Raw genomic sequence first — 14,394 nt, forward strand, 5'->3', positions numbered from 1 at the left:
TGCTGTCTTTTTTTCCACTGGATGGTTTTAGCTCCTTTGTCAAAGATTAAGTGACCATAGGTGTGTGGTGTTTTCTTACACAGATAATTCTTTCGCTCATTTTTCCCCCTGAAAGATACGGTGCAATTCTAAACACAGTGAGTTCTCTGTCTTACAGAAAAATCACAAGCCAGTAAACATCGCTGAAATTATGGGATTTGGTATCTTTTAAGTCTTGCCTAGAAATACCTTCTAGGGTTTAACTTTACCTCTTAAAAAAATTAAAGATGCATCTAATTAAGAGCCATGGAAAAACTGAAAATGAGATCATCATGCTATAAATGCCCTATCATGAACTCACTGTAGAGACACCATGGAGTATAGGCCTCTCATGATGGAACACTCCATTTCCGCAGACTGGTGCTGCTTTAAGTACAGGCCACCTGGTTATCTTAAATGGAGTTGTCCTTAGAAGACTAAAAACTGCTTCTGGGGAGATGGTTCAATGGGTAAAGTGTCTGCCATGAAAGAATTAGGACTTGAGTTCAGATTACCAGAACCCAGGTGAAGCTTGATGCAGTAGTAATCCCAGCATCTTAGAATGGGAGGGGAAACAGGCAAAGGAGAATCTCTAGACACTGGCAAGACAGCTAACCTGGTGCAGACAGCTGTATAAAACAAAGGTACTTCCTCTCATACAAGGTGGAAAGCAAAGATTGACACTGTGATTGTCAATCTTTGTCTTGTGAGCTTCATATGGGCTTTCACACTCAAGCACATGAACACAGAGAGGAAAGATGGTCCTGGAACAATTTCCTCTTACTATCCTTCCATTCTGCATTGTTAAGTATTACAAAAAATGCCTTGCACAAAGCAACTTCTTAACACATACAGCTGAGTGAAGGGAAAGACAGGAAAAGGAAGGACAGATGGACACACTGGAAGAGACTGATGAGTGGAGCAAAGAGATAAATGAACTCTCATCACCTTTCATGGCACAACAGTAACTGCCGACTGATCATTAACACTAAAAGCCCAATATATTTGCCATATCAAGCTGACTTTTATCTGAGAACATTCTTCCTACCTTGTCAAGGAAAGACACGTATATTAAATAAGATACTTCAATCAGAAAGTCTAAGTAGCCTGGAATTCTCACGAAAGCAACAAGTTTGCTTTGTATCATATTGTAATTCCAAATTTTTCTATTTAGCGTTTCTGTGAGGGCTCCTCAAAAGACTGCATCCATGCTCTTCCTGTTTCAATTGGGGACCCCTCAAGACTTCTTTCTCCCTGATTTCAAATATAAATCCAACTAAAATGGGGGCTCCTTCCTTCATCAAGGACAATGGAGAATGCTTTGTAATAACAATGGCTTCAGTATTTTAAAATCCAGACAATTAAAATCCCAGTACACAACCATCCAAATCACATACAAAAAACAAGCAAACAAACAAACCAAAAACCAAAGACCTGCATTCCTTACACGGTGTTCCAAAGAACAAGCCACTTCACCCTTTCCATCCTCTCTCTTCTCAAACATGCATTTACTGAGTACGAGGGAGGCAACTTGCAGCCTTTGAGCATGGTGGCAAAGGTGAGCAGGAATCTCCTCCTGTTCAGGATGCAGTCACCAAAACAAGGGATTCCTAGGAAGCTGAGCATGCCCACCAAAGCCTGACCCCCTGGAACTGGAGTCTGAAGTGGGTAGTTCTGCCTGTTTGCAGTGCACCCTGGCAATGTTTTCACATCAGTCATTTGCCTTCTTGTGTGAATCCCCACCTCTCTTACTTTTACTCATTTCAGAGGGTGTTCCATTATAACAAAACTATTTTAAAACAGGCTCATAGCAACCATGGGAATCTTAATAACTGTCATTCATCCAGCAAGTTTTTAAATATGGACCCCACACTAGGAGTTCATGTTAGAAATCCAAAGACTGAATTTAACTCTCCCACTTGCCAGGAATTCCTCCTGAGTTTCAAAAGAATCGTATTAAACCCAAATAAGCATGAAAGATTTGACTTTGCTGAAGATGAACAAAGTGTGGGATTCCTAAATGTTAGCTCCAGGGAGCCAAAGACTCGGAACTGTACACAGTTCAAAATGATGACAAATTATTTGGGACATGTGTGTGAAAATACAAAAAGTTGGTAAAACAACAAAATATAAAATCTTGCCGTTCAGACATGCAGATAGGGAAGCCCATTCAGTCATCAGGAAAATGTAAACATAAAACCAGACTGAGGACTTGGGTGACTTTGATTCAATGTATCATGCACTTCCTCAAGGAGGAAGGCCTTAGGGTGAGGTTGATTCAATAACAAAATGATCAATCCAGGAGAGTCAAGAGAAGGGAGAGCTGCAAATTATCTTGGGTAGGGAGTAATAAGCACTTAAAGGGTCTCTGATAATATTGATAAAAAATGGGAGGTAAGGGTAAGATAATTTGAATTATATCCTAGCACAAGGATAGGCCTGGAACAGCCAGCAGCAGGTTAACATACTGTAAACTACTGTGTTCTTGCTATAGTTTTGACAAGGAAATGTGCTTTGTGTAACACCCATGAGTGGTCACAGTGCTACTGTGAGACTACTAAATAGTAGACACTGTAAAAAAACCAAAAAAACAAAAAACAAAGCAAAAACCAAAAAGCCCCCAACTGTGTTTAATTATAAGGTGGTCTGGCAACAGACCAGCACTAGAACAGAGGATTAAAAGCACTTAAGATTTGACTCGGGGGGGGGGGGGTAAGAGTGCTTGTTGCTCTTACAGAGGACCTGAATTCTGTTTGCAACACCTATATGGTGGCTCACAGTCATGCATAACCCCAGTTACAGATCCTATGCCTTCTGTTGGCCTCCATGGTATTTCATGCATGTGGCAAATATACATGAATGTAGGCAAAACACTCACATACATAAAACAAAATAATCTAAAACATGTAAAGTGGAATCCAGGAAAAATCCTGGTAAAAGTTATCCTGATAGCTTACAGCTCATCAAAGTGAGGAAGTGAGTCCATGTGGGTAGGGCAGGTCTTCTGAGAACTACTCCTGGTTGGAAGGGGTGAATACAGGTGTTTCTTGTGGCTTAGAAAACTTCAGTTTTCAGGGTAGGGTAGATAACTATGTTGGTAATGTGCTTGCCAGGCAAGCCTGGCTTCAATCCCTAGTAGCCATGTAAAAAACCTGTGTGCTTGGCCTGTGTCTGCAATCCCAACAATGGGGCAGCAGAGACAGGATGATTTCTGAGTCGTGCCCAGCCAGCCAGTATAGCTGAACTGGTGAATTCCAGGTTCACTGAAAGATCCTGTCTCAAAACATAAGGTGGAAGTGAATTGGGGAAGACTCCTGATGTCGACCTCAGGCCTCATCCACATATGGATACACATATGGACAGAGAGAGAGGAGGGGGAGGGGGGAGGGGGAAGGAGGATGAAGGGAAGGAGGGAGAGAGGGAAGAAGAGAAAGAGAAAAGAGAGAGATACTGGTTTTTCACAAGGTTACTCTGTGAACTCACCCATGGTGTTAACTTTCCTATCTTCTTAATTCAGAGCAAAGACATAGCTCATAGTGTCTGTCTGCAATAGGGTTAAAGTAACCTTTGAGGCTCATAATCCCATATAGTGAGTCATGGTATGTAGGCAAAATACTCACATACATAAAACTTCTACCATGATGGTATAGGCATGGCTCCAGTTTGGTCTCCAGTAAACCACAGAGCTCCTGGAGGACTGCAGTTTCTGTCACGGAATCACCTTCAGCACTGCCTTTCTGGATTCCTCTTTACAAGTTTTAGATTATTTTGTTTTATGTATGTGAGTGTGTTGCCCAGATCAGCATTTGCAAGGCCACAAAGGACACATGGTGCTTTGCCTCCCAGGATGACACCCCTCACCACAGCTTCCCTCTTGGCTTCACAGCAGCAACTTCAAGTGATCCCCATGGGACAGTTAACTATTCAGTAAACCTCTCACTGAAGCAAAAACTCTCAGAAGTATAATTCTGGTTCATATTGATGCCAATATTTTTATTTCAAATCAGTTAAAATAAATGGCATTTGTACATTCACATGTAGTTAAACTTTCCCATGCGTATGCAAGAGGCCAGAGAAGGACGCTGGGTCTTTCTGTCTCCACCCTCCACAGCACAGGCTTGTGCATGGCCACACTTACATCAGCACTGGGGAATTGAACTCATGCTCTGCACCAAGAACATTTATTCACAAAGTCATCTCCCCAGATCCTAAAATGTCAGTTTGACACTTGCCTGAAATTAGAAAAGTGTTTCATTCTAGAAAGCCTCTTTGTCAAATTTCAGACTGCAATGTTTTCAAACTTAAAATATATGTTTTTGCTCCCTCACAAACATGGCCTGAATATTTCATATTTTGTCTCTCCTTTGCTGTATACATCTTCACAATGTGCACTGAAGTCTTCAAGTGTTCCTAACAGATGGTTTCAAGTGCTATGTATTATATAGAATTAAGTGTTGGCTTTGTAAACAAATGCATCATAGATTAAAATATTTTACAGTTTTTAAATCATGAAAGATGTTTAATAGCAGCACATTAATAAAAATGTAAATGTAAACATAGAAACACTAAATGATACTAAAGGATTAGCTAACTGCTCATGGAATGAATTATCCCTTTAAAAGAGGTACCTTTCGGTAGAGTTCCCTGTAATATAACCTTTAGTAATCTAAAGCTGAGAGTCAATTTTACCTTGAATTAGGCCCAGTTTTTCTCCATTCAACTCCCAGGACTTTATCTGTATTCTCCATAAGACCTCCTTCATAAATAGGAATGTAATAATCTGGGCCCAAGCCCACTGTGTTCTCTTAATGTTATCTTAAGCAAAAGCTTTTGAAAGAGGCTGCAGTTCCAGGTCCAAATGGAACTTTCTAACTCTAGTACAGATCCCTAATATTAAGTTTCCATGAGGGATGAGTCTGACAAGGACACCAAAGTTGTCATCCAAGGGTCAGCTTACCTGAAGTGGACACAGGAACTCTCTGAGTATATTTCAGTTAATGTCATCAGCATTACTATAATGAATACGTGCACAAAGGCATTCTCTGTCAGATGTGGCTTCATATTACCCTTCTATAAGACAGTGCATAACCACCTTTTCTTCTGACAAGACTTATAAACTTCATTCTGTATTTCTATTGAAAGAGATTTAAACTCAGTTTTAACCTTTGATTTTATCTACTAACTTGTATGGGTGTGTGCACACACAACACAGCATATGTGTGAAAGCCAGAGGGCAACCTGCAGGAGCCAGATCTCTCCTTCCACCTGTGTACCCTGGATACTAAACTCAGTTCATTAGGCCTGGTGGCAAGTACTTTTACTTGTTAAGCCATCTCTCTTGCTCCCAACTCAGTTTTGATAACAAAAAGAGCAGAATTTTTTTTAATGAACAGGTTTTTGACAAGATACAGTGACCATCACAAGGTTGGGAAGTGGCTGTTCAGCAGAATTCTCTCCTAAATGTTCCAACTAGCTAGTCATTCACCTTAGTGCAGTTTGGATTTAGGTGTATACATGTAACACATGTTCCTATCACACTGCATGTGGGCTGCATCCTGTGTTCTTTCCTATGGCAGTATCTTTGATTTCACATAGGACCCTTTTTAAAGGAAGGGTCTGGGAATCCATACTATTAACTTTCCAGATGCTGCTCCAGGGACAGTCTGTGAACATCAATGATGTACCTCAGCCATCTTTGCTCATCTAAGTAGATCCAAAAGTAGGATAGAATTTTAAATAGCTAACAGGTTTCAAAAATATTAAATGGACAGACGGCTTAGCTCTTAAGTGGAGGTCCTGAGTTTCACCATCTATGCCAGGAGCGTCACAACCACCTGTAACTCCAGCCCAGGGATCTAACATCTCTGCAGGTATCTGTGCTCTAGAGCTGGTTTCTGAAAAGAGGTTTCAGTTTGTATTTGTCTCTGTGATCTCTGAACTCTTAACAGCTGCTATGTATCACAGTTGCACGGCCCTAATGTGTGTAGGGAGACACATTGTACTGTCCTCAAGGCACCTGTGAGAACGTTGGGTGAGCTTGCAGTCTCCTACTCTTCTACTGTAACAAGAGTAAGGAAGAATGTGAGTAAAAAGACAGCAGCCAAATCTTTGTTATGCTTTTAAAAGGAGAACCACCAATTTTGGTATTGATAGTATTAACCAGACATTATCTTGAATTTGACCATTCAAATGCATCAGAGTTGAAAACCCCTAAGAAATCTGCAATCTTGTTTTCTGCCATGAATCCCAGCAAGTGGTGGGCCTACCAAGTGATAAAAGCAATGGGCACTTAGGCATACAATTTTACTGTGTAAGAAGTATTAGAAAATTAAGCACCTTGGGTTCAAATAATTAGTTGTAAGCAACTGCATATCTGCAGAAAGATGAAAGTGTGAATTTGTTATACAAGATTATTTGAGAAAAGTATAAAATGCAAGGTATTTGGATCATAAGCCCATGTGAACAAATACATTTCTGGGATAGGAACTACCTTGATAAATGACCACCTTCATGCCCCTTGGCTTTTGGCTCACAAACTGCCCTTAAATGCCTTTGTCTCTGCAGAGAGGAAGACTAGGTTAGGCTTAGCTAGTTAGCAGGAAAACAGACAGGAAAGGACACACCCTAGAAGGAAGGGGCAGGTTAAAGACCCTGCAAAACCAAGAACCATCAGAAGGTAGGAGGATATGCAGGTCTGTAGAAAAAGCTCTTACTCTAGAAGGGCCATCTGACATCTAGAAATACACAAGGACTGTATCTCAGAGTCTGAACTCTAGGTTCTATAACAACAGAAGCACTGGATGTACTGTCATCTGCATGTTCAGACACACATGTGTGGTTACAGGTATGAGAGCCAGTCTCTCTCAGATGGATTCAGATGAACAGGTATGTGTTTGGATGGCCATGATGAGGGCTGTGGACATGTGTGGCCTCAGCCATAAGTGGAAGGTAACTAGCTGGAAACTCCAGGTGCTTGCCAACCCCATCTTACTCTTCCTTGACTACAATTTCCTCCAGAAACTTGTGTCCTTTTTGCCTGAGTTGTGAACAGTGAAGTGACACAGAAGAAAGCTCTTGCCATGGCCTCAGCCCGAGTGCCAGCACGCATAAGGCATTTTCCACCTCATTTTAGGTACTCTGGGAGCAAGTCTCATAGCAGAGCATATGTATCTTCACATGTGCTGAAGAAAGCTTGCCTTTAAGTTCTTAGAAACTTTTCTGGGGCTGGGTAGATGGCTCAGGGATAAAAAGGATTGCTATATAAGTCTGATAGCCTGAGTCTGATCCCCATATTCCATGTAAAAGCTGTAAGGGTCTGTGATCTTAGCATGCCCTTCAGGAGAGAAGGGAAAGACCTGCACACATGCATACCTATGCACATGCATGTGCTCCCACTCTCTCTCCCTTACACACACACAACCCCATCTCCCCTGCCCCCACATACAAATAAGCAGAAAAGATACTTCACATCTGCATGACTCTTCAGGACCATATTCTCTACAAGAGGCCTTACTGAATACATGTTCTAACACAATGTCTCATTATCAAGAGAAAATAAAGATGTCTATAGAAATGCACGATGGGAACAGCTTTATCTACAATAAGAAATTCTGATGACTGGATTAAGTTTAAACACTTTAATCAACTATAACAAATCAATTATCATATATAAAAATTCTGACTCATGCATCAGATTACATAAATTATACAACTGTCACATTATACAATGTTTATATACTTTTGTACCTGCAAAAATGTATGAGTTACTAAGCATTTACTTAAGAACGTAGGGATAATACTCTTCAATTATAAATAATGCTTACATCATTCAAACACTTGCTAAGAACATACATTTCTAGATCTGCAGCATTTTTTGTACCTCACAATACAAACAATCTAGAAGCTTCAGAAATTAAAATACCAAATACCATTAGGTAACAGACTTCAATTCCATTGTAAGTGGTTGATATTTTTTGACAGAGAAAAGTAAATGAAATAAAACGTCAACTTTAGTTTAATGCTTGAAGAGCTTCTACACATCTTATTAAATACACCAGGAAGCCCTTCATATGCAGATTAATTAGTAAAGGTGCTACCTATTGCATATTAAATACCTCCAAGGACAGCATCTGGATTATTAAAGTTATAAATCTGTGAAAATGGGGGCTTTCGGTATGTGCTGACAGACCCTCTCCAATAGCACCACAAGCTTGCAGTGTAGTCCTTCCCTCTGAGAAGAGATCACATGACTGGGCATGCTCACACTTCACCCACGCACACGAGTGACACCTACTGCACCTAGAGATAGACGATGGCACAGACAGCAAGGAGTCTCAGCCTGCTTTTCTAATCCAGGGTAAGCTGCTTTTTTTCTTTTTTCTTTTTTTTTTTTTTAGGGGAAAATAAAAGCTTAGTGTAAAAGTTACTATAGAGACTTAGACATAGCAGGTCTTTCCTTTTTATTTCTCATTTTTAAAGATTCTCCTTGTTAAGAATAAGCACTCACATTGGGATGGGAAGCAGGATGCAGGAGTGGGGAGATGGGAAAGGGGGACATGAAGAAGCAGGTCTGTCACTAATGAGCTTATTTACTTAGGTTTTCACTCGTGAAACCATTTTAAATACAAGGCAACATTTTCACAGCTGGAAAATTACAACTAGAACTTGATTTACTGCAAAAAGCAATCCATGTAGTTATGTATAATATCTATGAATAATACTACATTCATGGGAGGAGGGCAAAACTGGGGTCAATGCAGAACAGAGCAGCAAAGGTAATGCTTCCAACACTTACCATGAGTGGGTTATATGGTATCTTATATACAACTCTAAGCAATGACCTTGGTGCTTAAGGAATGACACTTGAAGTCCCAGAGGCAGGGCTGTGTGGCAATACTGTCAAGTTGAGTTTAGAACTGACAAGAGACTGCTTGTAAAATACTGTTGTTGCTGTTGTTGTTTTAAGAAATAGTTTAATTATATAACAGCAGTGTGTTAAATTAAATCAGGCTTGATTCTGTGATTTTAAAAAGTCTTGTTGGTAGAAGTGTTTTTGAGTATGTATTTTTAGGCTAAAATCAGAAATAAAATATTCTTAAAAATCTATTGTGCATGCACTGTTTACTGAAATATACATTTTTATTTCCACCGCTAAGTTAATACAAAAATAAATCACTGGAATACTCCCTGTTCCACTTGGAAGGTAAAGCAAGTGTCTTTCTCGCCTTCTTTCTACAGTGCCTAGCTCACACATGCGCTTAGACACTGCCACATACTATGCTCTCTGGAACTTGTTTTACTTGTAAGTCTGTTATGTTGACTAATGATAACATTAAGTTTATGAGTTATACTCTTACCACTAGAACACAACATTTTCCAGAGTGTAAATGCAGAATTTTTGTTTGTCTCAGACATTTGTTTTTATTTAGCAACAACAATCATGCCTCAGATAAATCTCACTGCTTACCAGACTGCCCTTGGACAAAGCTTCACTTCAGATTCTGAGAAGCAAATACCCACTCAGTCTGGCCAGTCAGTAAGGGCTGTTGAAGCTGAATACACAGACTCTAATGGAGGCAAAACTGTGCCTTATGACTTCTCATAAAAAGGAACAAAGGCATTTGAACCATGCTTTTTAGATGAGATTTATGGGAAACTTATTCCGAGGACAAAAGCAACAGACAGCTCAGGTCTCTACAGGACTGAGACTCTAGAAAGGACACGCTTAGCTAACACATGTTACTGTACCTGCAGACAGCTGGCATAAGACTGAATACATGGATTTGGGTGCTTTAGGAAGTTGGAGAGTCTCAGAAATGCTGTGATAAAAATATGCTAAGATTTGATGATATCTAATAAATGCCCATTTTAAATGGCACCATTTAAAACAAAAAATATTTACCAAGATCTCACATGGGAAAAATCAAATCTACCTTAGACTTTGAAGTTTATTACAGAATCACTTCAATTATTAATTAAATGGAAGAAAAACTGATTGTAAAACTCCATTTTTCCTCCTCTATTTTAATTTTAGAAAAGTACTGAAGTTTATATTTGGGGAAAAAATCACTTCAAAACCCATGTCTTCTAGAAAACCACAGAAACTCAGAAAATATAGATAACAAGGGATTCTGTGACTAAAAAATATGAAATTCAGCAAAATTATAATCTCTGCTTTCATTTGACTTTCAGTGAAGTCTTACTAGAGATAATAATCAGGAACATGTACCTCACTACAGGGGTACGGAATGCACCCGGTCCCAGCTTCTGTATGCAGCTAGTCTTTACATCCTCAATTCAGAAAGACTGTCTACTTCGGAGTGTAAATCTGAAAGGTTGAAATACCAGCAGAAGATCTGCAATATTCTTATCTCATCACTTTTCACTTTAAATTTTAGAATAATTTTATACAAATACAGAAAGCTAATCCAAAGAAAACTACCATTCTAGGGAGGCAGGTTTAAACAAAGACTCCATAGTGTGTGACATCAATCCTCAAGGGTGGACGTGGGTTGCCTCATGCTGTATGTTGTTAGAGACCTGCTCTCAACACCCATGGTCATGATGAGTCTTTGGTTCAGGGCTCAAAGGCAACCATCAGTTCTATTAATGATGACATTGAAACCAAGCCCAACCTTCATCCCTAGAACTGTCTCTGTTGCCTTTGGTTATCACCCCATGCCCAGCTTGTTTTCAGATGTAACTGCACAGTTGTCTCTGCTCAGAATACAGTAGGACAAACTGTACTGCCCCATCTCCTGCTTACACTTCCTATAAACTCAAACACCAGGAGAGTACTGGCTGAAGATATCTATACTTCTACAAAAAGAATAAAGAGCTCTAAATTTTTGCATTCCTTGAAAAGAGACTTGAGATCATTGTTTTTTTTTGGGGGGGGGACAATTATCGGGGATAAAGTTAGAAGTAGTGAATCTCTTCAAAAGCAGGGTTCAGAGAATCAGGAGTGGGTTGAAGTAGCTTTTCCAGAGGTGGGGTGGCCCTGGTGAGAAGTGGTCCTGGGTATATTCTGCAAAAGTGCATTTTAAACTATGAGATTGATATCCTAACCTTAGAGGCAACCACTTGTTTTTAAATGTCTTAAAAACACACGTGTATATGAGGTATATGCATGTACTTTATACAGAGAAACACGCGAACATACATAGTCATGTATGAGGAACTTTTTTTTCAGTAGTGTTTATCATGAGCAGTGTTCTGACACTGAGTGTGTCTGTTTATAATGAGCAGTGTTCCTGATACTGAGTGTGTCTACAGACTGACTACTGAGAATCCAACAACAGTATCGATTCTGCTTTATGCAATCTATTCCTGAGGAATAACTCATGGGCTGCTGAAGATAGTTCCAGGCCTATGGCAGACAGGGGTCCAGCACCAGTACCCAAGTGATGCGAGATAACTGCTCAGTCATCAAGGCATGGCTCATTTTCGGTTTAAGAGTTTAGATTATTTTACCCACTCCAAAGGTTACTTTTGATAATACCTGTGAGTATGAACAGGGCTGACAACTGTTCCCAATGACAGAGGGAAGGAGGTGAAGCCTGACTGTGCCATCTTTTCCAGTAACACATCCTTCTTCCCTTCCTGTTCCTTCCTCTCTCTCTCCCTCTCTCTCTCCCCCTCTCTCCCCAGTTATGAATAGTCCTCTTGACTCCCACTAGCTATTGGTGAACTTGCCAGCTTTCCTGGATGGCTCATAGGGCACTCGCAGGATGCTAGGTGTCTCTTCCATCACCCTGACAAGGAGGTTGTCAATGTAGTCCTCTAGCTCTCGGATGTGGGTGTCCTTCCTCCGAAGGAGTTCTTTGTGCTTCACCAGCTCCTGCAGCACCTCTTCATAGGTCAGACTTCGGTACCCAGCCGTGGCATCGAAAGGATTGTTGTCCTGGAATGGGATGCAGACTTGCTTTAGCAGGCAGGACACAGACACATACATTAAAGGCTACTCAGAATTCCACCTTCTGGCTTTGCTGAAGCTGATAAAGCTTCTCTCTAGTTGTAGCTGGGTGCTGCTCAGTCCCTGGCAGGAAGGAGGGCAGACAGACCATATCCTGATTCAACATGTACCTGAAACTCCTTCTTACATTGGAACAACTTCCTAGAGCCAGAGACAGTCTGTAGCAGTGAGAACTAAACCACAGCATGAGTGTTGAGGGTATGTATGGCTCAGTGGCAGAACACTTGCATAGCATGCAGAAGACTCTGGGTTCCATCCCCAGCATACCAGAGTTGGCTAGATAAGACATGCTCTATAGTTTCAAACAAGTTAGTTAATATAATGAAAATCAATTAAAACTAAACGCCTGTAGGAATCTAGTCAAAGGACTTGCAAGAAGCTATAGAAAACTGCACATATGGACACTGTCCTCACAGAACTGCTTCCTCTAAATGTGGACTCACACTTCCATCTGGGCTTTTATTGATTATGGCTATGAGAAACAGAAATGCCAGGCTGATTCTCTAACATGCTGAGAAATGATGAAAGGCTCCTGGAGCTAGACCAAGGAGCTCCATTCACAGGTATGGCTTCTGCCTTAGATGACCACAATGTGAGCTGAGTCTTCCTGAGTAATGGATGCTATCAGGAAGCTGAGAGCTCAGCTACAGCCACATTAGTACTACGGTCAGGACAGAGATGTATCCTCTTATCTGATTTATTTACCTAGCTAATGGTATTCAAGTAGTTAAAAAAAATCAAACAAAAGCATAAATGCAACCAAAAGAGAGTCTTTATTCAACTTGTTTGATTCTAACAGTGTTGTGACACTGAAATATAAAGAAAACACGTTGTGACAACGAAGATGGGCCATTAATATTTCCATAGATTTCAATGTCCTGGAATTTACATTTCTAATATGTAAATGTCTAGATAAAAATAGCATATTTTATGCCTTTAAAACATAGTTCTATCCTTAAACCCAACAATTTAAGATGATTTGCATCACTTCCTATCAAACACTTCCATTTTGCTTAAAGAAAAATTAACTGAAATATTAAGGAATCTGGTTCATCTGTCCAGCAGTGGATTAGTGAGGCCAGAGGAATGCAGAAAGACTCTTGTTCCCATAGTAATTATATATTTCGCCCATTGTCAGCATCTACTTTTGACTGTATTGTGTGTCTAGCTCTTGACTATATGCTTCTACTACAAGATCCCAGGGCAGAAACTAGAGTGACACCCCAGTCCTTGCAATGTCCCTTCCTTGAGGGTGTACAACCTTTAGGCTAAAAACTGTCTCCCATACCCCAGGCTTCAGAGTTTGGGTAGTAACAGCTTGCAACAGGTTTCACAATCTCCAGGCACAAATTGGCAGTGGGGTCAATTAGCAAACCAGGGCTTATGGTCCAGTGGCCTGTCACAGGCCAGGGAGGCATGACCAGAAAACAAGTCTGAGAGAAGAGGCTCCGTGACTCCTACTGCACCATCAAGCATAGGCAGGGTCATCTTTGAGGATCTGTAGCCTTGTCCTAAGGAAAATAAACCATTGAAGGTGTCTAAGCAGAAGCAGATCACTTCTTAGCTCTTCTTTAAGCAGAACTATCTTTGAGGCAATGTTCTAGGAAACTAACCTGGCAACTAGGGATAATGTCACTTGGGAGAGCAGAGGTTACATCCAGAGCTACTTAAATACTGAAAATATCAGTTTGGATGCTTTAGAAACTTTAACAGCCTCTATAATGACACAATAACAATATGCAAAGGATTTTTAACATTTAATAAATGTTAATTTAAAGTGGTAGCATTTTTAAAACAATGCTTCCCAAGACCTCAAACAAGAAAATCAAAAGCTGGGCAGTGGTGGCACACGCCTTTAATCCCAGCACTTGGGAGGCAGAGGCAGGCAGATTTCTGAGTTTTCGGCCAGCCTAAAGTTCTAGGACAGCCAGGGCTACACAGAAAAACCATGTCTCTCAAAAAAACAAAATAAATAAATAAATAAATAAAATCTTTTGCTATATTTTGAAATTTATTATAAGCTTACTTTAACTGAATAAACACAATATTTAAGAGAGTGAATTTAAATTCTGTGAAATATACTTTAAACAACTTAGTTTTCCAATTAGCAAATAGGAAAAGTTGAAAAATTTTGAATTAAATTACTTGTGCCCCAACATTTCAAATGTTGCTCTTAACACCATATGGAAAATTTTAGAGCTAAGTTCTGGTTTCTATCTTCCCTCTTGGGTCAGTCAAGTCTATAAAATAATGCGTTGGTCACTAGTTGTTTAGAGTTATATTATAAATTAACTATATTCTCATAAAATATACACTGTATTATGCATTTTTCTATAGTAAAGACAAGACAAACTATAGAGTTCTTAATTTGACAGAAACAAGCTAACCTTTGTACTTTAGCA

The 14,394-nt window shown here is 39.9% G+C and overlaps 1 protein-coding gene across 2 annotated transcripts in view; it reads right to left on the minus strand.

Annotated features, from left to right (window-relative positions):
• Positions 1–7,645: 7,645 nt before the first annotated feature.
• The window catches only part of Rab11fip2 (RAB11 family interacting protein 2), a 39,958-nt gene continuing 33,209 nt past the window's right edge, over positions 7,646–14,394 (minus strand). Inside the window, exon 5 of one of the 2 annotated variants that reach the window (XM_031390862.1) lies at positions 7,646–11,920. In XM_031390862.1, the coding sequence (XP_031246722.1) occupies positions 11,693–11,920 (228 nt within the window). In that variant the 3' untranslated portion in view covers positions 7,646–11,692. The remainder of the gene's footprint in view (positions 11,921–14,394) is intronic. The other variant, XM_031390861.1, reaches the window with a different exon arrangement.

Source organism: Mastomys coucha, unplaced genomic scaffold, assembly GCF_008632895.1.
Source record: "Mastomys coucha isolate ucsf_1 unplaced genomic scaffold, UCSF_Mcou_1 pScaffold21, whole genome shotgun sequence".
Taxonomy (NCBI): domain Eukaryota; kingdom Metazoa; phylum Chordata; class Mammalia; order Rodentia; family Muridae; genus Mastomys; species Mastomys coucha.